This window comes from Phoxinus phoxinus (genome assembly GCF_949152265.1).
Source record: "Phoxinus phoxinus genome assembly, chromosome: 21".
NCBI lineage: Eukaryota > Metazoa > Chordata > Actinopteri > Cypriniformes > Leuciscidae > Phoxinus > Phoxinus phoxinus.
The window spans coordinates 15,811,936-15,839,354 of NC_136896.1; the positions used below are offsets into that span (position 1 = coordinate 15,811,936).

General features: G+C 37.0%; 2 protein-coding genes across 5 annotated transcripts in view; both read right to left on the minus strand.

The window, feature by feature from the left end:
* The window catches only part of caskin2 (CASK interacting protein 2), a 49,727-nt gene extending 28,125 nt beyond the window's left edge, over positions 1-21,602 (minus strand). For 2 of the 4 annotated variants that reach the window (XM_079594840.1, XM_079594839.1), the window contains exons 1-2: positions 10,274-10,446; positions 7,287-7,338 (exon numbers count right to left, since the gene is read on the minus strand). In XM_079594840.1, coding sequence (XP_079450966.1) covers positions 7,287-7,338; positions 10,274-10,304 — 83 coding nt within the window. In that variant the 5' untranslated portion in view covers positions 10,305-10,446. Of the gene's footprint in view, positions 1-7,286; positions 7,339-10,273; positions 10,447-20,449; positions 20,795-21,171 lie in introns of those variants that run through there. The other 2 variants (XM_079594837.1, XM_079594838.1) reach the window with 2 other exon arrangements.
* Positions 21,603-22,094: 492 nt separating this feature from the next.
* Positions 22,095-26,158, minus strand: st6galnac1.2 (ST6 (alpha-N-acetyl-neuraminyl-2,3-beta-galactosyl-1,3)-N-acetylgalactosaminide alpha-2,6-sialyltransferase 1, tandem duplicate 2). The gene is made up of 9 exons (XM_079596351.1): positions 25,796-26,158; positions 25,419-25,647; positions 23,985-24,147; positions 23,725-23,893; positions 23,245-23,383; positions 23,059-23,162; positions 22,827-22,910; positions 22,626-22,725; positions 22,095-22,499 (listed from the first exon to the last, which is right to left on the minus strand). The coding sequence occupies exons 1-9, from the start codon at positions 25,897-25,899 to the stop codon at positions 22,320-22,322; spliced, it is 1,272 nt and encodes a 423-aa protein (XP_079452477.1). The 5' UTR covers positions 25,900-26,158; the 3' UTR covers positions 22,095-22,319.
* Between the last annotated feature and the right edge of the window lie 1,261 nt (positions 26,159-27,419).

A 27,419-nucleotide genomic window follows, 5' to 3' on the forward strand; every position in this document is an offset into this window, starting at 1 on the left:
GAAAAAAACTACTGCGTCACCATACATATACAAGTTATGGACCAAACACATGTAATAAATAGTGTGCTGTTCAAGAGTCGGGACAGATCTACAGATATATGATACATCGAAGGGATTGTTATAAGTAGAAGAGCTGAATTAAAGGATTATCATTTCTTAAATGTGATGCCAAGTGTACTTGACCACATATTGTCCTATAGATAAGTAAATGCCATGTAGTAGGCAAAGTTCTAGGAACGGTTATTAAAATGTGTCAGTGCAGCTAATAAGTGTATAATTGGCCTTCTAGTTTAAGAGAGTCTACTTTTCCTTGCAGATTTTTTCTGGGGTTAAAACGGAATCTGGTGGAACTGTGCAAATCCCAACAAAGCATGTCTGTCTGAGACAGATAAATATATAATTTGTATTAAAAATGTATCACAGGAACTGAATCCCAACGTTTCTTTAGACTGACTTGTCTCAGAGAGGAAAGGTCCCTCTTTTCACTAGCAGCTATCTTTTGATTTATGCTATATGCAGTCATTTGATGTCAGTGTGCACCGGTTCAATGATGCTCCAATTAAAGTTACTCAGTATTTATTCAAAGTTTGAAGGATCAGTTTAGAGACATTCCTTTCCAGACCATAAGTGTAGCTCAGCATCACAATCCCTCTGACTTGAGTTTAATGATGGATGAGACATTTATGCATTTTACAGAGCACTTGTGCACAAACAACCCCATTTTACCAAAAATTCCTCAAATACAGGAGAATAGAGGGCCCTAACAGAGTTCACAGAGTATAGTAAATTAAACCGAGTACATTACATGTTCAGTGATCAATATACGATTGAAATTTCCAAAGTTGTTAATTATAAGTTATATATAAGTGCCAATATAAGGATTGTCATTGATTGGATTGTCTGACATTTAGAAAATGTGATTATACCAGCATTTCTGCAGTGCCTGTAGTCTCGAGTACCAGGTATATTCGGTACCCGCTGATAGATGCTGCTTTCAAACGCTCCTGTGAGTATCTGTGTAAGCACTTTGTGAAGAGCATCAAAGGTTTCCATTTACAATGTGTTTTTGAAGTGTTGATCATTGTAGCCAATCACAGACATATCTGTTGAATGTGAGAACGCAATGGCCTATCAGAGGTGTTTAAGTTAGTCAGAATCCGCTCAACACCGCTCAAAACAGCTCGGTTTTCGTTCACTGCACACTTTAGACCTCTGCACGCTCGTAAATCCTTTCATATTCCCGACAAAGCATAAACACAATGTAAATAAGAGATTCATTGCACCGTGTAGATGGTTGTTTTGATTATAGAGGGAGTTTTCACAGGAGTATAGATCTCAGTGAGCAGGTGCTGACCTAACAGTCAAAATAGTCATCAAAGATGAGGATATTTGGCCACAAGAGCCAAAGCAGTGAGTTGAGACCAATTGGATTATGAATACTAAAAGGTAAGATCAGATGTTTTTTCGGACTCTTATTATTTTTACATTTATATATAGCAGAAGTAGCCTGGCTCCGCCCTCTTACGTACTTCTGCTCAATTTTAATTTTCCTTCAGAACTACGTCTGGGATTGTGGTATATTCTTGGGTTTTCTCCAGTAAATTTTTTACCGGTCAAATCAGCGAACAGAGGGAGTGGCTGAGAACGATGACGTTGAGGTTGTTGGCTAGTTTGAGTCGTCATACGTAACGATCAAACATTAGCGATTGGTTATGGCAGATCCAGAGTGACTCTGGGCAGATCCAATAGTTTTAAACTTCAACTGAGGACCCGCCTTCAAGGAAGTTAATGCTTGTCAATGGAGAGAGGCCAGACTCTCTGTACAAATGAAATGTACGAGAGTCTGGTAGAACCAGGCTATAGCAGAAGGCCATTTGACTGAGAAAAGATACTGTATAGGCTTTCAGGGTTGTCACTCTTTTCACATTCAGTGTGGACAGACGAATTACTTTTAAACAGTTAGTTCACCCAAAAATTAAAATTCTGTCATTAATTACTGACCCTCATGACCCTCATCTTCGGAACACAAATGAAGATCTTTTTGATGAAATCTGAGAGCTTTCTGACAGCTACGCAACTGACACTTTGATGCTTCAAAAAGTACATAAAGAGATCGTAAAACTAATCCATATGAATTGAGAGATATAGTCCAAATTTTATTGACCGCTTTATATGACGAACAGATTGAATTTAGGCTTTTATTCACATAGCAAACATAAAGAGAAGCTCAACCAAACCTGCTTGACGCTCGAGAACAAAACCTCTTGTGGAAGCTCAAGCGTGTTGAGTAACACAAGAACAAACCTCATTGGCTCTCGCACGTCAAACTAATATGCTTGAGCTTCTGTTGGTTTACCACAAAGGATATATGAATTGATGAATGTTTATATGTGAATAAAAGCCTAAATTCAATCTGTTCATCATATAAAACAATCGTGTCTCCTCAGAGAATTTTGGCTTAAATGAATCTCTCAACTCATATGGATAAGTTTCAAAGTTTCAGTTGCATAGCTGTCAACAGAGGCACAGAAAGCTCTCAGATTTTATCAAAAAGATCTTCATTTGTGTTATGATTTGGAGCGCGAGAAATTAATGACAGAATTTTCACTTTTGGGTAAACTATCGCTTTAAAGGTTTTCCCACCTGGTTAAGTTAAGTGAAGTTTTTCCTGAACCCATTTTATTACTTCTGTTTTCTCCTTTATTGCACTGGCGCAGTGCTCCTAAGCCTCTTTATCGTATATATACCCTGCTTCTCATAACTTCAACAGGGACTCGGTTAAAATCATACGAGGGCATGAGTTTTGTGAAAATAACAGATAAAAGATTTGGGGGGGAAAAAAGCACCCTACAGCTAATGTTCAGCAGTCACAGATGTTGAGAGTGAACAACACTGATGATTAATATGGCACATATCTGAAGAAAGCTGTGTTCAGTCTATGGTTCAGCAGCACAAACTGTCTGATCCAGACTTCTTAAACATATCCACTAGGGACACCTCTTACACACTAGTATGTCACCCTACGAAAACTACCATGCGTGTTAAAAATATCCTGGCGGGCTTTGACAAATTATTGTGTGTGGAGGGAGAGGGAGAGGGAGAGGGAGAGGAGAGAGAGAGAGAGAGAGAGAGAGAGAGAGAGAGAGAGAGAGAGAGAGAGAGAGAGAGAGAGAGAGAGAGAGAGAGAGAGAGGAGAAAGAAAGAAAGAAAGAAAGAAAGAAAGAAAGAAAGAAAGAAAGAAAGAAAGAAAGAAAGAAAGAAAGAAAGAAAGAAAGAAAGAAAGAAAGAAAGAAAGAAAGAAAGAAAGAAGCGAACAGCGCCAGTAGCATTGATGAATAATGAACTGTTTTTCCTCCACCTCAGCTGCTGGTCCCTCAGGAGCCGGTTTCTCAGTTCTTCCCCTGCTGCTCATGAAAGCGCAAATTAGCACTCATGCTAATGTGAGGCCCTCAACTTCATCGAGATACGCTTTCAACTATCGTCTCTCAAGACTAATGGGACATCCAGATTCAACAACAGATTCAACCTGTGCACACACTGTACTAAAGCAATTAGATTCTGCCCAGCATACAGGGCTTAGTGAGTCACAGATACACGAAATGGCAATTACATAGAAAACATGTTAACCAACTGAATAGCCTAAGAGAGTTTGAACAAATCTGAGCTGAACTGCGAGCTCCCAGTATGCACTGCAGCATGATTTTTTTTTCAAATCAGATTATTGTTTATGTTGTTTTAACCATCACTGTTGGGCATTTGTTAATTGGAGATACTAAAAATGTTTTTACTAAATTATATTTGTTGACTGAGGTTGGGGAGATTATTAAAGGGATGTATTATGTAACAAGTAGCGGCAGATCTTTTCTTCTGTAGAGTGATGTACATCAGAGTTTTCTATTTATCGAAAAAGGAAGAAAAAAATGTTTGGTATTAATTTGGGTTTAATCGTCAGTTGTTGATTGGATGGAGGAAGAACTGAATGAAAGCTTGCAGTCAATTGTAAGAAAGGGGCGGAGTTTAAACAAACCAAATGACTGGAATTTCTGCGTGTTTCACCAGAAGATTGAGTTACGATATTTTGATTAAATTACTGTTAATAATAATAATAATAACAATGTATGCATAGTTTAATCGTTCACAATAAGATCAACAACATGCATTTAAAAAAGGGATGAATTTTCATTTCATGTTGAATGCATGAAATCCTTATACTGTGCTAAATTTTCTCTTTTTCTGAGGCAGAGATTGCACGTACTTCATATATTGATGTGATTTAAAACATATAAGAATAAAACCACGAAGAATGAAATTTCTTTACACTTTCTGAAACAAGAAATTAGTAGTTGCCTTAACAGGAATTTACTGGTTGAATGAGAAATTCAGTGAACAAACTAGTTCAAGTTGGCCAAACAAAAGTTTTACCAAGGACAATTAAGACAAAAATCTTTGTCTTCATCTGTGACTTATATCAACAATACCTTAGGGCGTCTAGCTGTTCATTCAACTCAATCATTATCATCAAAAATCTTTTTTCATGTCATCTTCCTTTAATGTACATTGGTTGTGATCTCAAATGCACACGAAGTATACACGTAGCGGTTTCATCTCCTGACAACATTTCCCAGAGCCACAGTCCAGCATTTTTAAGAGTGATCAGAGCTTTGAGTCTGTGGCTCTCTCAACGGTCTAAGCTTTGATTTCAAACAGTGATGGTAGCTCAAAGCAAAGGAATCATGGGAAGAGTCATGAGAAAACGAGTCAAACCATGTCACGTTGCTTTTGACTAACCACAAACTATAGTTAAAGAAAACCTACAATACATGCAAGTTTGTGTCATGAGGAAAAACAACAGAAGAATTACATTTTTATCTCATAGACAAGCATCTATGCACTTTCTTTTTCCTGTTTGCGCACAAAGGTGTTAAAGCACAATGTTTGGATAGAATATGTGCATTGCAAACACACAGTGGAAGCATACAACACCACAGCTAGGCGCAGCAAACAAACTCAAGTCAAGACATGGAGTATAATTTTAATATGTGTCTGCGACTCTGCGGGGCATGCAGTTAATATAATATGATATATTATATGTTTAATTCTTACAATACAAATTCCTGTTTAAAAATCTTAACTGTATAACTAATACCAGACATTTTTTAATGTGTGAACAATTTCAAGTCCTGTACTTCCCTCTGTTTTTATTTTTAATGCAATCTGATTTACAGTGTACAGCCGATGTACACTATGGGCCATATCATACACCAGCGCCAGGCAACGCAAGTGTTTTTTGCTAGTTTCAGCCCAACCCAGTTATCATTCTAACGTCCTGTGCCACGTTTTTTAAATGCCAAATGCATTTGACCCTATTTATGCGCCGATGGGTGTGCTGGTCTGAAAACGAGGTGTGTTCAGGCGCATTGCTATTCTGAGGCAACAGAAATAGACTGCGCCATTGACCAACTGAAAACTGGTTTAATATTTTTTTTGTTATTTAAAGAGCGCACGAGCAGATCCTTTTTCTCGCTAGATAAGCGTTTCGTTTTTCCTCTTGCAAATTGCGCCATGTAAATAGCAAATCATCCATGGTGTGAGCGCAACTGGCTTTTAAAGTAACACCAAGTATCTTTTCCTCTGCGGTCGCCCTACTGGTTGCAAGCGGAATTGTCCATTAGCGCTGTCGTAAATCTGTCGCACACGCACACGCACACGCACGCGCACGCTCGCTGTTGATCTCCAGCACCGGCTTTGGAATCAACAATGGCCACAGACAAGGTAGAGTATGATGCATGATTTTTTTTACCGCTTCGGCCATGACAAAAGCGTCCGAATTTGAGGAAGTGGTGGGGGAAGTGACGTATGCCGTAAAACACTCAAATTTTGTAGTTCTTTTTGTGCACGGGTTCCGACCCGAAACCTGAAGTTACATAGTGCCAGTAAAAGCGATACAGACCACGTCAGGCTATGGCAGACGTGTCATTTAACTTATTTTAAGTCGATGTACCATCACAAGGGTCTTGGAAATATATTATAAAGGTTGAAAACCTACTTAGTGTTACTTTAAAGGGTATAGGAGATGAGACTGATTGGTTTATTGCACGAACGTCATTTAGAGATTAGAGACAGCCCTTTTAGACCATGCGCCAGGCGCACAGATCATTTTTTCTGTCGTTACACTAGCAAAAGTGAATTCGGACTGAATTTCTAAGTGTGCTTTAGACCATGGGCTTAGATAGTTAAAATAGGGCCCCATATTGCTATAATATAATGCAGGACTGGCAAAAAAAAAAAAAAGGTATTACAAAAAAAAAAATCACTTCAATAAATCATTAATTTATTTAAACACACACACACACACACACTTAAATATAGCAAAGCAAAATTATACAGATAATTTTGTAATGAGTTATTAGACTCGCTTTTATCTTTATTCACCAATTATTTTACTAGGGGAACAATATTGTAAACTCAGTCAGAAGACTAAAAAGAGGAAATTATAATTGGTGGATGAGTCAAATATTCAGTTATCCCCTGCAGGTAACATATTCATCTAGGTTTAATTAATGTTCTTGATAACTTCATTACTGCTTTGGGGACGGATGAGGACGCATTTCATGAGTGGGGAAATGATACATGGCAAAGAGTGTCAATATACAAAAAAAAACATTAAGTTTGGCAGGTGCTTTTTTAAATTATTAATAATAGTGTTTCTCAAACAGAAAGAAATCCCCTATTTGTATTTTCGTGACAATTCATTTTCGTTTTTAAATTGAGTAAGGGTTGACTAGTCACAGCGTCAGAAAGCAAAGACCACCTTCTGGTAAAAAAGAAGGATGACATGATAGAACAGCACATTTTCAGTGTTTAAACAGGTGGGACACACGCAATGTTCTGATCAGTCAAAGCTGCACAGAAACCTTGCACATGTGATTTAAGCTTTTGTGTCAGATGTGCTCCGTTTGCTTCAATCAGCTCCTCAGAAGTTATAAACATGAAAAATTCATAAATTTCAGTCAAGTGAGTTTACTACATAAATATTCAACTCTAAAGGGGGAAGGTTTGGATGACTCACAAAACGACCCACTAAAATATGTAAAATTTATGTGAATTCAGGTTGATTGGGACACTTTTTGCCTTTGAGATAACTGGATAAAAGTGTCCCCGAATTCACCCCTATATATCATCTGTTCTGATATAGAGCCATATCCCACTTCTGCTCATGTGATATAGCATACAAGTTTCCTTGTTCTCCACATTTTGGACTGACCGTGTGGAAAATGAGAACTTACCCATCTTGATCTTGGTAGTTCACATTCAGCCTCTTTGTGGAGCCCAGTAACTCTAGGAAAACAGATGGAAATAAAAGTCAGGACGTGATGTGATGTTTCAAACAAATCAGTCAGCTGCTGATCCCTCCATTAAAGAGATATGAGGCATGATGATGTTACGGCATGAAAGCACTTGTTTCAAACTTTCAACAGGCAATTGTTTTGTACTCAAACACAACGTAGATTGACGGTTGCGTCATATTTTTCCAGTGAGTAACAAAACATTAATTACGTGTCTATTTTGTCATCGGCACAATATTTATGTTATAACAATTACTTTTTTGCATAGGAACTGAAAAGTCGGAAAAGTATTTCTCCGTTCAAAACGGTCTTAAAGGACTCAAAAATGGTAATTCTGTCATTAACTCGCGCTCATGCAATTAAGCCTGCATGCTAAGAATATCAGAATCTTTACACAGCTCTTTGCCATAAAACGACAGTTCATTGCGGAAATTTGTGTGTGTGAGAGAATGAGAGAACCATCCCTTTAATTGAGGCTCATTCATGAGATCAGCCAATGTCTACAGATGGTCTCATTATTCAACCCTGTTAAAAACACTGTCTTATAACCCATGCAGGACTCCTAACAATCCAAATTAGGAATGATTTCCATGAATAAACTTTAAGCAACTAAATATTCCTCTCTTTCCTTTTTTGGAACATGCAAATGCAAGTGGAGTGATACAAACAGTGGAAAGTCCAAGAGTGCACTTAGTCCCAGTGTCATTGCATCTTCAGAAAACAAGATAGTTAGTCCAAATCCAGAATGCAGCTGATACAGTTCTTACCAGGTCAAACATCATCTCTACATTGCCTATCTATTAAGCCACATATAAATGATAAAATATTGCCTCTTACCTAGAATATAGTCCTAAATGGTCTTGCTCCTTTGTCATTTTAATTGTGATTAAATCGCACCCTTATGGTTAAATTAAGCATGCACCATTTATATTGTTTAACACGTTCATTTTGTCATCATTTGCTATATCCAGCAAAGTAAAACATCAGATTGAAGGAGGATTCTCACAAAACTGTATTTTCTGCAAGCTTTTTTCAAGGTAAATTTAGGTGTTTTTTCAATAAAGAACACTTGGAGACCTCACTTGTCTTTACCTTGACTGCATTCCCCATCCATCAAAACCTTACTAGCGAGATGCTGGTTTGCTTTATCCAGCCGACAAACATAGTTTGCATATCATCAGGCCAGCGGTGGGATGTTTTGACGTTCAGTTCAGTCTGTATTTCACAAAACACGATGCGTGGCTCGTGCTCTTCAGAATCAGTCACAGATAAACAGAGCAATTTTAAGAAGACAGATGACACATATCTGTCAATATGACAGAGCTCGCGTTTTGGCAAAACACACAGTGGAATGAATAATTCACTGAAAACACAACAAGTCTTTATCCGCTCTGCCATCTCTGATGTAACCAACCTGGTTTTCTTCATTACCGCTGTTTTCAACTGATTGTTTGAATGAATTCGCTTACTAGATCATTGGACTGAAAATTTTCCCCAGAGCTTAAACTCCCGACTTCTAAGCTGAACTATGTGACGTTAATTACGTTAACAATGCAATTTTAAGCTAAGTTAAGGATTCCGAATTATTCAGAAGCGTTATTTAACCAATCTTCGATCACACTACAATCCATCAAGCTCTCACAACCCTGGGCTTTTGATGGTACCATGGAGGACATCAAAATCTGCCAAAGAGCTTTTTCACATTTGGCTTCTAAACTCTGGAATAGCCTTCTTCAAAATGTTCTGGGCTCAGACAAACTCTTTCTGTATAAATCCAAAATAAAGACATCCCTTTAGCCAAGCATTCTTAATTGCATAATCGTATTATATCTGTTATAATTATATCTGGATCTGTTCGGATCCAGCCTTTGCAATGTTTTCGGGCGATGCCAATAATTGCGAAGATTTCAGATGATGGCAACTTTGGATCGACAGACAAAACTTTAAAATATCATCCCAATATTGTAACATAATCCTTGTATTGTACACATTATGAGTACTAATTGTATTTGCTGCCTAACACAAGTTTGTTGGTTCAGCTTAACATAATACATGAAGTTAACCACATAACATGTCGCCTATTATAGCTGTATATTACTGCAATATGGACATTACTTGATACACATTGCACTTTCTGTAAAGCTGCTTTAAAACAATATGTACTGTGTGTGAAAAGATCTGTAACTAACGGTTCTATAATGCAAGTTAGAATGTTCAGTCACTCTTTATATTAAGTGTCTTTAATTACTATGTACGTCCATCAAAAAATAAGTACAATGTACTTACTGTGTTTATATTGTATCGCAAAACACTCTTGTTGCTATTGAGGTGGGATAGGGTTAGGGACAGGTTTGGTGGTATAAGTAGGTTTAAGGGTGGGTATGTGTATAAGGGAAAGGTCATCGGTGTAATTATAGATGTAATTACAGAAATTAATTACAGCTGTAATTGCATGCAGGTATTTTTTATTTTGAAGTACAATGTAAAAACAATGCATGTACTGTAAGTGCATTCTAATCAAAAGATTAATTTATATGTTAGTACATAGTAGTTAAAGACACCTAATATAAAGCGAGACCAAATGTTCTAATTATGTATATAAGTAAAAGAAAATAAAAATAAAAAAATTGAATATTTGGAATAAAGAGCACTGTAAGCACTGTAACATTAAAAAAAATAAACATTGAAAAATCGTACGCTTCACCTGTCGCTGAAGGGAAAATGTGATTTAGGTCACTACGTGAAGAGCGTTGAACGCAGAGCAAGACTGTCCCAACTGTCAGTGACAGTAGACAAGTCTGTCCTCTAAACAACATAGAGCTGTGTCATCATTTTAAATGAGCTCTGAACCACAGCATCCTGACTGCTTTTATCTCAAATGTGGGAAAGAAGAGTTTTAACTGTAAATGTAAACAGTGCTCACTTACCTGTGAGTACACACACAACTGCCTGCCCCATTTTGACTAATAGACCTAAACTTTTCTTTGTTTTCTTACATCCTTTACAATTCAACCATTCACTTGCTTAGAAACCTTTCCATCCAATCCATATAAGACCATCAGCCTCAAAAAAGATCCCGTCTCCTGCTCCAAATCACACTGCAGGAAATTGGATCTATAACTATTTGTACCCTCCAGCATAGTGGGAGCAATGAATTCCTGCCCCCACATCTTCTGGATTAAAACCAATCAGAAAAAAAAAATCTTATTTAGGCTATTGTGAAAACTGCATTTGTTATTCCCGAATTATAGACATCTATGGCTATCAGATCACTTCAAGGATTAGTTCACTTCAGGATTAACATTTCCTGATAATTTACTCATCTCCACGTCATCGAAGATGTTCATGTCTTTCTTTCTTCAGACTAAAAGAAATTAAGGTTTTTGGAGGAAAACATTTCAGGAATTTTCTCCATATAGTGGACTTCAATGGGGTTCAATGGTTTGAAGGTCCAAATTGCAGTTTCAATGCAACTTTAAAGGGCTCTATATGATCCCAGCCGAGGAATAAGGGTCTTATCTAATGCAACGATCAGCCATTTAAAAAAAAAAAAAGTATATATATATATACACACACACGCACACATATTTTAACCACAAATACTCGCACTAGCTATGATGCGCCACGCATTACGTACCGGTAATCCCATTGAAAGATCACGCGTGACATAGGCAGAAGTACCAAACCACAAAGCGAACGTGCAAAGACTAAGGCAAACGGCATTTACAAAAAGTAAATAAATAAATAAAAGGTTAAACAACAATGTCGGCCGATTTTTACATTGGAGGAGAATATGAGATGGAGTTTTTCACCCAACCCTTTTGAACCGGAACACGCGTGACCTTTCAACAGTGTTGAAAGTGTTCTTCTTTCAGCCAAACACAATCTGAGCCAAAATATCCCGTCTCTTTCAAGCTTTAAAATGGGAGTAAATAGATTTTAAAAAATAAAAAACGCATCCATCCATCATAAAAGTAATCCATAAGACTCCATGGGGTTAATAAATGCCTCCTGAAAAGAAGCGATTCGTTTGTGTAAGAAAAATATCCATAATTAAAACTTTATAAACTGTAATCAATAGCTTCCGTTAACGTCCATGCGAGCATTTACGAGACTAGAGAGTCGAGTTCCGGTGTATGACATACGACTTAACATAAGAGGAGTAGCATAAGCTTAGCCGAGAGTAGACTCCTCTCTCAGTTCAAACAAACAGGGCTTGGCGATAAACTCAAGCTCCTCCGACATTTCTCTTTAAAGATTCTCATTTTAGACTTCTAATTCATGACCGGTGTTTTGTTTTTCTCCATTATCTGCACTTCCAAATTCGTCAATACATCATGCGTCAGCTCTCCCGAGGTCACTCTTCCGCCAGAACTCAAAATGCGTACTGCTGTTACCGGAAGCCAGTGGTTTTAGTTTATAAAGTTATAAATATGGATATTTTTTTTAAATAAAAAAAAGCATCGCTTTACTTCAGAAGGCATTTATTAACCCCCTGGAGTCCTATGGATTACTTTTACGATGAATGGATGTGCTTTTTTGGGCTTCAAAATCTTAGTTACTATTCACTCCCATTATAGTAAAGCTTGGAAGAGTCAGGATATTTTTAATATAACTCTGATTGTGTTTGGCTGAAAGAAGAAAGTCATATAGACCTAGGATGGCTTGAGGGTGAGTTCCTTTTTGGGTGGGCAAAGTGGATTCGCACGCAGCGCTGAAAACAGTCTTCTAGATATGACAACACGAACCAAACACAGCTACAACTAGTGTTTGAGAGCGGGTGAAAGTAGACATCATCAGCAGAAGTCAGTGAAGACAATAGACTGGCATTATGTACATTTGTTACATTGTTATGTAGTTAGGTAACAGGAAGAGAGACTGGAATTGCTGATAACTCGTTCCAGCAGTTCAAAATCGATTATTTCTTTTAGTAGACTAACTATTTGTTGTTGTGCATTTTGATCTTTAAACAGACCCTTTACATTTACAAAAAACTATATTGCACACTGCCTGAAAAGGTCATTTTTGAAAAAGCATAATAGAGGCACTTTAAATTAATTTAGTTATGCCTATTGTAAGTAATGAAAATACAAAGGTCTGAACAGGAATCGGAACACATCTTGAATACAAGCATACTAGTATATATTTCTAATTACTCTTACTAGGCTATATGGCAGAAATAATAAGAGTTGTATGCTATTCTGAATTAAACCACACATTGTGTTCATTCACTGTATCCCACAATACAATACACTCAACTTTACCCTCCATTTTCAGTGATGAAAAATGAAGTAATATCAGCAATGATTTTAAACACCTGGTTCTTCTGACTCAGAGTCATTACTTTTCATGATCAGACTTTTTGCACAAAACTGAAAAAAATCCAAAATAACTATTTTCATTTCTAAGATGATAACTGGATGCCAATTTAAAATGGAATGTAGTGCTGTGTAAACAGTTTATCATGGAATAATGCTTACCGTATCATTCTATTTTTCACAAATCGTAGCCAGTATATACACTATATACATTGCACAATGGTAAGTAGTAAGCTAAAATTTCATTTAGAACATGGCCACAATATTACACATTTATATTTTTTTTAAACATAAGAAAATAGCATTTTAATATAGTAGAGTACAAAGTTAAACTACAAAGATGGATTATGTTAAATTTTAAAAACAATGCTCAAATCCCTTCCCAACTTGTTTGTCTGTCTGAATTTTGGTTTTCCATGTATATGGTTACTGCCAACAATAAACTTTCTTTTAATCAAACTTTCCACTTGGGAAAGGGTTCGGATGGCAGCGTTCACACTTTTTCAAATGAACTGCACTAACACAGAAATCGCAGGGTTTGTTTTAATCAAATTAAACCTGTCAAGTATGCACACCATGTTATGACAATGTTCAAGAACTGTTGAATTAGTTCATTCTCATTAACTAAACTGAAAAAGTAGCAAAAACACAAAACATACATGTGGAGTACAGACAGAGCAATGCAGATCCCTACATCTATTTTAGCCAATCCAACAAGTATATTCGGACATTGTATCAAATTGCCGTCAACTATTATTTCCTATGGATCTGAGGGGTCTGTGAGCCATGCCTTTGGCTCATGTTGGGCTAATCACAGGCCTTGTTGTACTCCAACAGACCACCCCACGGCCAGCGGGCAGAGGGCACATTGCCAACAGAGCTATGAACTTTACATATGACTGTAGGGGAAGAAAAAAGTTGATGTGGGTCTTTCAAGAGGAGTTCAAGTTTCAACATGACAACATTCCAGACATGGCTAACCCACCCAGTCTCTCAATTTCCATCTATGTCCCTCTCTGCCTCCCTCACTCACAGTATCCACACAAAAGCGTGCGTGGAAACACAAACACCCTTTGTGTCTGTCAACAGTGGTCTTTTCTCGTTGAATGGAAGAGCTGCTTCTAATGTGGGCATCCTTCAAATGAAATGAGCCACAGTAACCGCACAGGGCTCAACCACTCCCTAAACCCACACAATAAACATAATGAGCAAATTTAAAGGACACCTTATATCAAGTCATTCTTTGTCACTGGGTCTGTTGATCTGGGTCTTTCCACCTTTACTTATGAATATATCGCCCCTAAAAAAAAAACTGTTAAAATCACAACAACCAAGCACTGAGTGAATCGGAAGAACGGACGTGACCATGTGAGAGGAGAGAGTGTCTAAGGCATAAATCAACAATAGCCATATATACAGTATACACAAGTTTTAGGAAGTTGACACATTTAAGCCAACAATAATAAAGTCACTGAAACTACATTTGTAGAAATATCAAACTAAGCTCTTAGATTGTCTTTAATGCCAAGCCATTTTGAAACGCAACTTTCAGAGATGATAAAACTTAAAAGACAAACAGCTTGTTGCAAAAACTATGAATAAAGGTCAGATTTTGCAGCGCTGTATTACAGTTAAGCTACAGTACGTTATTCTGACAACCTTGCAATGTTTCAAACATACCAATGCACAAAAGTATATATTTTCCATAGAAATAAAGAAGACGGCATACAGCACCGTTGAAAGGTTTGGGATCTATTCATCAAAAAATCCTGAAAAAAAAAACATTATCAGCACAACCGCTTTCAACAATCGATAAGAGTAAGAAATATTTCTTGAGCACCAAATCGCACATTATAATGATTTCGGAAGGATCATGTGACTGAAAGACTATTTTATAATAATTTCACAATATTACTGTATTGTATAAAGAAATTAAAAGTCTACATTTGAAAAGTGCGGTGCAACTAACAAAAAAAAAAAGATCCCTAAAGACCCCCTGCCCATTACTGTGACAAGGTCATTAATATTTTAAAAATATCAAATTGTTGACCTTTTCATAAAAAGACGTGTTATTCGAGTAAAATGGAATAAATAAAAAGTCATGACTTAAGGACTATTTTATGACTTAATTCACAATGGAATCTGAAACTGAATATGTCGGTCATAGGATCCTTTTTTTCTTTTTTTTTCTTTTTTTGAAATTTAAAGGAACACAAGCAGGTGTTGGAGGTAAAGCTCTCAAAAGATTAGATACTGACTTTAATTAGATGGATCACTTCCGATTGGGTTTGGCTTGCCAGAATCAATTTGGGGTATAGAGTTGAATGACCTACCTATCATTTGTTCCAGTAAACAGTACAGTGTGAAATACAAGCAAACAACCTCTCAACTCTACAACGGGGTGTAAAAACTAAAAGCCATTTTATTGGAACAAGGTGGCATTAGAAATGAAGACTGTAAGACAAGAACTTGGACTGACAAAAGACAAACTTCTCATCTTTGCATAAGGTTCACCCACGTGGATTTCAGCATCCGGACCCAGCAGTCACATTACTGTTATCCCATGAGCCTTTGTGACAGTGTGTTCAAAGGGAATTACCACTATAAAATAGGGAAAAGGTTTTACTGTAATACCTTTCCAAAACACTGGATCTCGGATCATTTCTTAAACAACACTCCGCCACACGATGAAAGCCTCCCTGAACAAAACAAGTGGAAAATTGTCTGAGCTCACTGTCAGTGGATGAGCGGAGATAAACGAAAGGACCCGGTTATGTAACACACGTGACTGTGCACAAGGGTGACATACTAGGCAGGATGTACTTTTAAAATAATGTAAATTATCTTGCAAGACTCACACAAACCTACATCGTAAATGCAAAGTTTCACAAAAAAAAATTCTAATTCTGCAAACTACTTAGACTACTATCCATTTATTTTACGCACACTGGGTTATATGAATATGTCCATATTAAAAACAATCAATGAATAATAATTGTTACATAAACATGTTCCTTCATTATTCTTTCTTCTGCCACATTTAATGGCATGAAGCACTAAAAACTGTACTGTATTGTAATAACAAAATCACAATATTGACTTTTTCACAGAACTCGCAACAAAAAAAGGTAATTGTAAATTTTCTAAAACCTTTTTTCCTTGCATTTGTTTCTCACAATTCCGGCTTTTTTTACTTCAGAATTGCACAATTATTCTCACAAATGGGTTTTAATCTCGCTATTCAGACTTTTCTCAGAATTTTGAAATATATACTTGCAATTGCGATAAAGAAAACATTTTTTTATATAAATTGTGAGAAAGTCATCGTGTCATCGTGTGGAGTATTCAGTGTAAACAGTCTGTTATGTCCTACGTGAACGAAAACAATTAGGAGAAAATCGCAACAGTATAAGATCCGTGCATTCATTGTTAAAGGGACAGAAGCCTCAAAAAACATCCGTTTCATTAAAGTTACGGTAATTTAAAATAAAAACAAATCACTCACTTTTGACTTTTTTATCTTTAATATTAATCAATTTATATTTACTTCATACAGTGAAGCTTATAAAGCATTTTATGTTTACATTTGATGATTCAATTTCAGTAGTATTTACATGTTAAATAAACCTATGCTACTATACTGTACTTTTTTTATGTGTACGTTGTAAATTTTAAAAAAAAAATCCTATTGTATATGTCCTATTGTTTGTAATTTGATGCCTTGTTCCTATTTTTTTATATAAAAAATATAATAAAATTACCTGCCTTGCTTTATTACAGAAGGATGACGATTGCAGTCAGCTTAAAGTCAATATTGTTTTATAATATTGGGTTGACAAAAATTGACTAAAAACTAAAAAAAAACATTTAATTCAGTGGGATTTTGTTTTCTTCTAGACCTATTAAACTGTCTACCGCAGTCAAATAGAAAAAGTAACACAAAACAGTGAACTTGAATCAACTCTATGCATATATCGAATCGTGACCACAAGAATCGATTTGAATCTAATCGTGAGGTACCAAAAGAGTCCCACCTCTAATGAATATACATGATTATCTGTCTATTTCGTCTCAAAATTAAAATATTTACCCAAACATGGATCAATCTGTGAAGTTTATCTTAAATACCATCTTGTTTACTTCCTCCTCCTAGTCAATCACTTGGATGACGATAAAATCATTACAACGAAAGCAGACAGTGTTCTGATTTTATCTCCTGCATAGTCTGGTTTTGTCACTGCCTTTGTAAGGTTGATTTGTTGCTGAAAACTGTAAACAAACCTGCAGAGAACCAGTCAGATCAAATTCACCTTGCTAGTCTGCGCATTGGCATTTTTATTATGAAAGCATCCTTCTATTTAATCACCAATTTGTGTGAAATTAATGCTATTGGAAATAACCAGGCCAGTACCGTTTTGTCAAAGAAATCTGTTCTGAGCTGAAGCCATATGACCAGTGGCTATAGTGATACCAAAGATTATGTTTGCTTCCACATTAGTAGGAAATTACACTTGCGTTGTTTTACCTATTACATAAGCCAATGACGATGTGAATGTGTTGTGATTTTTGAAGCCCGTAGAGATTCTAAAAGCTGAAAAGTGGACTAACTACGCAACTAAATCCATATATGTATTGCAGCTACAAACAATTGCTTTTCTCACTGACATATATGTGATGGTTATTTTGATACCAAAAGTGTAGATTGTCTCTCCATGCTAAAATTCAAACCTCTGTATGGCAGAAAAAGAAAACTATTTGGAGTGGGATTTTGAACGAATTAGATTTCACAGTAAGCGGGGGGCTACACAGTGCTATGAAGCAAAAACAGAAACCAGATGATCGTCAAATTGCCATCACCCTCCGGTTAGGACAAAAATACAGATTTACATGAGATATATCCGTTATCGGTTATCTCTTTGTGTCATGCTACTGTTTCACTGTTTGGACACAGCGTGAAGCACGGAAAAGATGCAAAACAGGAATTATACAAAACTTAAAGGGGTGGTATAATGCCCTTTTCACAATATGTAAAATACGTCTCTGATGTCCTCAGAGTGTGTTTGTGAAGTCTTAGCTCAAAATACACCACATATATTTTTATATAGCATGTTAAAATTGTCACTGTTTGAGGGTGAGCAAAAATGCAAAATTTTTGTGTCTGTCCCTTTAAATGCAAATGGCCTGCTGCTCCCGGTACAGCGGGCGGAGCTTCAAGAGCTTGTGTCCTTTTACCTCACACAGACTCAAGAAGAAGTGACAACATGTAGAAGCAACAGGACATTTCTGAATGGTTAGTTGACGAATTTATGTAGCGTATGTGTAGTTATCTTCTAGTCATTGATTAGCATATTCTGTCTTGACAATCAATAAATCAAGTTCCCGGGGGCGGGGTTTATGTAAATTTTAGGGTTGGTGATGTCACTAACCCGGGAGGAATGTCGTGTAGTCCCTACCAGCCGTTTGTTGTAGTCCTTAAAAAATGATTTCTTTAAAAGCAAATATCTCCCTTTGCTTTAAACTTTGAGCGTCATAACTTTGCAGAGTTTGCTTATGCTCAAACAGCAACATTACACACTAACTAAAGTTAGAAAAGTGAAATAAATCAACCACCCCTTTAAGATCACTTTAAAACAAATTCAGAGGAGCGGATTCACATGCAGTCACATTCAGGAAGCAAATAAATGTGAGTAGATTTAAGATGCATGTGTCTTCTGATCTGCGCTGTTTGTGTTTTCTACAGTAGCCTTGCGTTCTGTAGGCTAATTAAGCTAAAAATAGAAAATGTATGCAAGCTCTCAGATAATGCTAATAATACTGTCCATCCTTTAATTACCTCTAGTTTCGATGAATATTTAAAAGCTGACTGTAAGATGCAGGTCTGCTCAGTTGAAGGAACGGCCGGCTTACGCAGTTTATACTAGATCTAGTGATGACTGACAACATCGCTCATGGATTAACTCATTGAGCAGATTCCAAAACAGTCCCGAGTAGCCTGACCCATCTGTCATGAGCAAGAGGAGAGAGTATTAAAACATGTATATGCTTGCATTTAACATGCTTTGTGTAAAGAAAAAAAAAATCACTGGCTTGGAGTCAACTTATGTGTCTTGCTGGTATTTACCCCAGTCATTTACAACATGGCTACTACATTTTTGGAGAACAAAAGCGACTGAAAGCAAAGCAGCCCGTGGCATTGTTAAAGAACAGTGAATGCTGTGCCGAAATCCAGCTCTCTATAAAGTTAATCTGTCAGTTTGCCATATGGGTTATCCCTGATTTGTAACAAGACAGGTGGGGGCAGGGAAGAACACAAGATACTAGATTTTAGCTAAACGGAAGAAGGAATGTCAAGGTTTTTCCGGGTTCAATACAAGTTACGTTCAATCTACAGAAACTGTGAGTGAATGATTGACCCATCGTTCATTTTCCTTAAAGTGGGCATGAAATGAGAATATATTTTAAAATGCATGTTATTGGTCTTGAAATATGTTTGATTTGTAGTTTTTATCCCCTGTTAATTTTTAATTAAAATATCATAACTTCTCTCTGGTGGCGTATGGAATTCCCCAATCATTTCAGTCCACTTTCCACAATCCCCGCCACTTTCTTAAATTCGACCTCAAGCTCGCATTCAGATCTGCCTCCGTCCGATCAACATTCGATGGATAGAACCAAGTTACCACCATACATTTTTTTCTTTTCCAATAATCCATTTCAGTCGTATGTACATCACAACATACGGAAAGATCAGTCGCTACTTCAGTTTCATTGCGACTTTAAAAATGAATTCAAAATGAATCATTTTTTGACAATTTTACAAAAGCACAATGAAACCGATCAAATCAGAAAGACATTAATTTGAGTTACTGAGAAGTTAAACAACAAACCCAGTAAACCCGTAAAAACAAACCCAGCTCCAAAAATCTCCAAGGCACTAATTCAAAAGCATTGACATGATTAAGATTTATAGCCTATGAATTTGACTGACAGGGAACACATTCAATAACTATATTCAATATTAATAACACAGCGATCAATATCCTGTAGCAGAATATGACCATAATTGGACTGAATATCACCCTTCAGATATGCAGGAGAGTTCATTGACCGTCTGGCCCGCCAGGAACTGACCCTGTTTGGCTTCCAGTCGATACGGTCTCCGTCTGCTTGGGAAAGACTTACAGACTGTCCTGAAAACATCCTCTGCAGGTGCACTGCACTAACTTGAACCCTACTGAGCAACAGACTAGGCTACTTGTTTTAAAGGTTTTGGCATACTATTCCGACTAGAGTTGATGTCTAAAGGTACCTGTTTACATCTAGTGTTTACATCAAGTCATAGTGCACACATTACTGGAATGGCCAAGAAATGCTATGGTCTTTTCATGTTCAGTTTGGATGCAGTTGTTTAGTGTCTGATTCAGTGATTAGTCCAGCGTTATTGTGAATGCAGCACTATGTTAAATAAATAAAATGAATTCTTCGCCTGAAGATTAATCTGGGACACAATAACAGCATTTTCAAGAACGGTTGTACAGGGTATCAAGTTGCAGCTTAGCGCTTTTAAAATATTTTAAATGTGAAACACTTAAAAAAAAAAAAAAAAATACTTAAAGCATGATGTATAATATGATCTGTGGCTGATGACATATTGACTCAGTACATGATGAATTTGTTAACTATATTTTCAAACGTCTAAAAAATTGCACATAACTATGAAACAAAATATATCATTAGCAAATGACTAACTGTCTAAAGAAAAACATGTGCCTTAAAATAACTCACTATTTCGGTTGGTCTTGATCTTGGCCAGAAGTTTATGAGCTAAGGGAAGGTCTCCATTCTTCACAGCCAGAAGAAGGTCCTGCTCCTTGCCCATGGCTCTTGTCCAGCTCTCAGAAGTGTGTTACAATCTGGATTCACAATGTCATGGTTCTCTCGGTTCACGAAGCCTAGGATTTGGCTTTTGGTCCAACTTATTTTTTAAAAATATGGACAAAACATTTAGCACACTAAGCTTTTAATTTGTATTGAAGTTATTTTAAGGTCCTATGCTACATGTTTGTTCTTGAGCAGCGTGTATATATTGAATGTAAGCCATCCTTAAAGCCAGAAACATCACATGGAAACCTATGGGAAGAACACACATGCAGTGTTATTATCAGAATACACTTTAATATATTTCAGCATAAAACACAGTTTCTGAAGAAACCAGAGTATGGAATCTTGAGTCTATAGACAACTGTATTTAATTTATCTTTCATTTGAAATAAACAGGCAACCAATCACCAAGACAACCTTAGAGCGTTTTTGGTTAATTGTTATGGAAAGTGAGAAAGTGCCGTAGGACGTATAATAAGATGTTTGAAATAACCCTAAACAATAATGTCAACTTTCCTGGCCAGTTCACGTTAACGTTACTTGTCTGAATGTTTTTAAATAAAAAGCTAAATAGGGAATACACTTGCCATGTAACGTTAGAGCTGAAGGATAACATAGCTACTCACCAATTCGTAGTCAGGTCGATTAAACGCTTAAAGCCACTTATTCCACGAAACCGAAGTAGTTCAATAAGTATAATCCCGTTTATGATTTCCGAAATCGCTAAAGCGCAATGCCATACTTGACTGCGTTTGACACAACACAAGTGACCGGTGCGTGAGCGCGCGCGCGTCTGTCACGCGCCTCACTGGTGTAACTCTCTTCCTGAAAGGTGCGCTAAGTCTCTCGATTCAATTCAACGATTCCAGAAAATAAAATAAAAGGATAATGGCGAATATATTCTATAACATTATCTAAATGTTTACATCGATGGATGCAATGTTCTAAAGCTGTCTATATCTTTGCATGTTACATACAGTTTGTATTTACACCACGTGTTAATCAATAAGACTAACCAAACAGTTATCTCTCACAAGTCTCCATATGCTTTGATAGTAATTTCGGAGATAGAGTCAAGGCAGAGATCTGTGATCCTAACGTGAAGTCACTGTTGTTTCTAAAGTAAGTGCGACATCTGGTGCCTTAACGATGTAATGTCACGCCAAAGTTCCTACACAAAAAAAAGCCTTTGTTTACATTCACGTAATTTATTTGATTAAGGATTATTCAATTAAATTACGTAAGGATTATTCATTTAAATTTGATGAAATTTTACCATTAATTAAATTGCGTAAATCTTTAAAAAAGGCTTAATTTTTTTTGAGAGAACGTTTACCTGCAACTATAAACTAGATGTGATTTGTAATTTACTGACTCCCTAAATGTTACAATATGCAGAAATGACTTGAAAGGAGACGCACGGATAATATCACTGTGCAATATAATCCATGACTTTTAATAATTAACATCTTATCTAAACGCTAAAGACTACTGAACTAGTTTAATGTCTGACCTCTAATATGCTCCTCGTGGAGTTGCACGTAAGAAAACAGAATGGACTTAGGAATTTCACAGTTAATTCATTGTTTATTTCCGAATACAGATACACAAAGTAGAAACTAACCATGCAAAAAGTTATAAAACACACTCAACATTTGCAACAAGTTACACCTCTTCCTTATTGTGAAATAACACTGACTGAACTATATTCCTTTTCTAGTAATTATTTGGGTCATTAAGAAAAATTAATTACTTTTAAGAAGCACAGATTCACTTATATATCAGATGTTCTCAAATACAGCCAGATCAATTTGTCGTCATGAAATTTCTTCCAGGTTTTCATCTCTAAACTATAATCATGATTAGCAAAAAACACTAGTTTAGTGTATTTGGTGTCATAGTAGTAGTTTGGATATTTCTGATAGTCGACCGTGCTAAAACCATAGACTCTCACCTACGTGAAGAGCAAGAAAAACAAGGCATCACTATAAAATTATACACTCAGAGGTAAGGTCATCTGATAAAATAAACATAAATGCCAAAAAGTAAACAACTGTGGGTATTTTTAAAGATCACTTACAATGTCACACGTGTGCATAGCCAGCATAAGTGTAAAGGCGCCATTAGTGGGTCTGATCAACCACCATCTTTTAGTTTTTAATTGTTTTGCCCTAAGAAACCTAAAATAAAAAGTGAGAGTCATGAAATGACAAATAATGAAATGGTAACATCATGCACTATTCTAACATAATAACTAATGTGTTCACATTTGAGCCCCTACCTGTTTCGCGCATATCTCAGAAAGTCTGGATGGAGGATGTAGTAAGAACTTTCATTAAAATGCCCACTGTAATAATTCCTTGGCCTTCAAAATAATAAATCATTGAACGTTAGGGATAAACAAATCAATATTAGTGTGTAGACGACAATCATCAACAAGGTTAATCGCTCTTATTTTTGGTTTATGATGACAAATATTGATTGATAATTACATTTCTGTTAGAATGCCTTACGTTCGTCCATTATATGCTCCTGATGGTATTTTTCTGTTCTTCATAAGGGACTCGAGAAAGTTGTAATCTCTTGGACCCTCGGGGATTAGAACATATTTAATGTCCTTCCGTAAAAAGGCCAACAAAAAAACTATTAGAGGTTCATCCAAAGCAGCTCAAAACAACAAGTGACAGTTAAGACGCAACCTTGTCAGTAGGAATCTGTTTGAAACCTCTGTTTTTGTGTATCATGAGGGACTGGATTAAGGAATGTGCTGTGTGCACATAAACGGAGGTCCTTTTCCCAACATCCTCCTCGTGTCCTGCTATAATGGCTGCATTCACTCTATCAGAAACAAACAAGTGAATAAGTGGTTTTATTAAATCAGAATATCACCAAAAAAAGCCAATATCAATATAATAAATCAGTTGATATACAAGCTTTCACAAGATATCCTGGTTTACACATTTTCTCTTTTAAAAGTGACTGATTTAATCTGCACACTCTAAAAAATGTTGGGTTGTTTCAACCCAATTTTGGGTCAAATATGGACAAACCCAGCCTTTGGGTTAAATTTTTACATTACATTTTTAACCCAAAGTTTGGGTTTGTCCATATTTTACCCAAAATTGGATTGAAACAACCCAGCATTTTTTAGAGTGCATTTAAACAATGTTCTTTTTTACCTGAACACATAATCATTAGAGTCAATCTCCGTTCCTAGCCTGGAGCCATTGAGAATGCCACCATTCCCAACAACAGCACAGTGAATACAGCCATCTTTCCCTCTTGCAGGTACTTGAAGTAACTGGGTAGATGCAAGCTTAGGGATGGTGTCAACAGCTGCTTTTGTGGCTATAAAAAGGAGGAAATACAGCATTATTTTTGCTTAATACTATATTAAACCATCTAAATTATCACGTTCATGCTTTATGATTAAACAAACCTGTGTAATTGAGTCCCATGTAGCCAAAGGGGTTGTTAAAGTGATAAAGCCGGTTCCACTCACTCACGTTGAGGTGATCGCTTTGTAAAAACAGCTGAATGTTTGGAATAAACTTCTCCATAAACTCTGGATTAGAGGAATTTCGCAAGGATGCCGTGCATTCCTGAAAAACATGTTGGAAACATCTTAAACCTTGTAAAGCCTGTAAATGGAACAGTTTATTGTACCCTTTGACAAAAAATGTGTTTTCAAGTTTTGTATACAATTCCTGTCAAAAGCAGCACAACTGTTTTTAACATTGATAATAATCTTAATAATAAAAATGTTACCCGAGCACCAAATCAGCATATTAGAATGATTTCTGGAGGATCATGTAAAAAATTCCGATTTCATAACAGGAATAAATTACATGTTAAAATATATGAAAATAAAAAAAGTTATTTTAATTTTAAATAATATTTCGCAATATTACTGTACTACATTTATTTTATTTTTATTAAATAAATGCAGCCTTGGTGAACAGAAGACACTCGTTTTAAAATGTGAATGTTTCCAATCTCAACTAGTATTGTATGTGTTTTATATCATATTTGATATATCAATCTTTTATGGCTCATATAGATCAATATACAAGAATAGAGATTACACTCAAGGAGGAAAAACACAGGCCCAAATTGAGGAAACGTCTGAAATCTGGTGCAGTGATTTATATGGCCAAAAATATGAATTTCTGATTGTCTAAAATGGTACACATAAAAAGGTTTACTTGATTTATCCATACTTCATTTTTTTTTTAAAACAAATGTATGATTAAATCAAGTAAACCATAAGTTGATTTAGTTCAGTAAATGTTTGTCTTAAAATATTACTAATAATAGTCATTCTTACGTCCTCTTTGTAAAAAAAAAAAAAAAAAAAAAGATTTCACAGGAAAAAAAGACTCATACCACAACCTGACAGTGGACATTTAAAAAAGTCACTAAAATGACTTTTATTTGCAAACATTTTTTTTAAAGAAAAGTAGCCTATGACCTATCAGTCAGAGGGCAGAAGGCATTTAGAAGATTGTGAGTAAGTTTTGTAATCATAATTACATTATCAGAATTTAATGTATTATGATAGGCTGTAGGGTTAAACATGTTTCACACACTGTACAGAACGAAAAATATGTAGGCCTCGGTTATTGTGATCATCACTGTCGGTGCTAGTTCAAAATGAATCAACAAAGAAATGGCAGAGAAAGTGAAAAGTACCCAAAACCAAGCTGTGAAAGCCAGTTAACAGATCATTCTAGACCAGCACACCATTATTAGGCTGGTTTAAGAGCTGTTTATTTTTCAGCATGGTTTATTTTTTCAGCATCAGTCATGTCACCCATTAGCAGGGTGTTCACAAACTTGTCTCTAAGTTATTGTTGTTGTCCACTGTACTTACACTCGGTTTAAACTGTGGATCCAATCGATACAGATCCTCAAATTTCCACTGGGGCAGAGCAGTAAAGTTGTGCTTGTCCATAAAGGGCACAAGGTTTGATTGAGTCTCAAGAGGAACATTGTTTGTTCCTGCGTCAGTCACAACAGAACTGTTGGTTGGGTCGGGCTCCTCAACTCTCTGCAAAGAATCTGTGACATTGTCTTCATCCACCCAAAAGTTGTAATACTGTCTAAGGAGGAGAAGAGATTGCAGCTCTAGTCATAGCCTGTGACTTTACATGATAGTATGTCAGTAGGCTAGGCCTAGGCTACTAAAGTAAAATGTTGAATTTAAAAATTACACATTTGAATTCAGTAGCCTACATTTTCGTTTCTTACCGCACATTTGCTGTTATAGTGTTTTCATTGTAAAAGGTTACAACAATAACCAGGAGTATTAAAGTTATAAGGGAAGTGACAAAGAATATCCTTTGGAGAAACATCGTCAGTGAAAGCTTGCAAGCGCACCTGTAATAGGCCGATTACCGACGAGTGAACAGCCTAGAAAAAATTTTGGAACATAATTTGCATAACTGTCAACTCTAATATGGACGCGCTTGATATTTAAATGTTTTAAGCTGCCGCGCCATTTAAACACTGCCTATTCTCACATATTTATTTTAGCATTTTTAGATAGACGATAGAGACGCTATCTTTGGTTTGTGGGCAATTTCGTCTCCTCCTTCTTTTCTTAATGTCGTTGAAGATGATCCTCACTGTCACTGCAGAACACGGGATCCAGGGGGCGAGGTTGGATCCACCAACTCCTCCCACTTTATATAGTAGGCTGCTTTGCTCCACCAGATGAACCCGACATATTTCAGAAGTTGCTGCCCGCAATTTTAAGGGTAAGTTGCAACATTTGAGTGTGTTATGTGTGCATGATGTAGTTCAGTGTGAAAGAATGAATTAGTGATTTATTGTTTAATTATGTGTGTGTAAGTCCTACTTTTTAATGTCCTGTGGTTTCCATAATGTTGCTGTGGTTACGGTATTCCGTTAACGTTTAGTTAGTGTGCTCACGGTGTGCTAGTGTGGGTTCTCTTACGTAGAGTTCTCTCGTACTGCGTCGAAGAACGCTACGGGAAAGATATTTCTTTGTCGAGATTGAAGCCTAAAATTAATCCTTAATTTTGTAATAATGTAAAACGCTTTTCTGAAGCATACAACCTAGGCGGAGCAATACAGCTCACCCATTGGCTGCTCTGCCAGAAAAGCACAGCCTATGCGAGGCCAGGACGCTGACCAATGAGGGCGCTTCGCGCCCTTCTGCGTCACCTCCCGCCCAAACAGGCGTGGCCTAGGCCTATAAATACGAGCATAGCTGTCTAACACGCCGATTTTCTAAAATTCAACGAAGCTGCACGCATCGCTGGATTGGATTCGAGCCGCCACAGCCGTTTGGAACAAGCACCTCAGCAGGACGCGCCTCTTACCTGAAGCCGCTGGTCTTCGCCGCCTTCAGCCGCCGTTCCCTGCTGCGCTTCTCCGGCGTGGAATATCCTTTACATTATGTGTGTGTGTTTTGTGTGTGTGTTCGCCGTCGCGACACACAGTTTTTCCACCACTAAAAGAGCCGAGCGTCTTTTTCAAGATGCCTCGCACCTCCTGTGGCTCGTGTAGAGCCCCGCTCAGCGACGGGGACCACGTGCTGTGTTTCCTGCCTGTGAGTATCACGCAGCTTCAGCTCTCGTCGATGGCGGCTGCCATCGCTGTAATTTGATGCCTACGGTGACTCTGCGGACTCGCCTGGCGTTCATTTACTGAAGCTGCATCTTTTCCGCCTGCTGTAGTGCCGCGCCGTGAAAGCGCCGTGCTTAGCAGAGCCCGGAACCTCCCTTCACCACGAGGTGCTCGCCGCTGCTGCCGCCAGCTTCTCCGCCCGCTTCGCTGGACTCTATGATCGACGGACAAGGGCCGCTGTGTGCCGCCGCGTCCGTCATGAACGAGGAAGGTGAAGCCG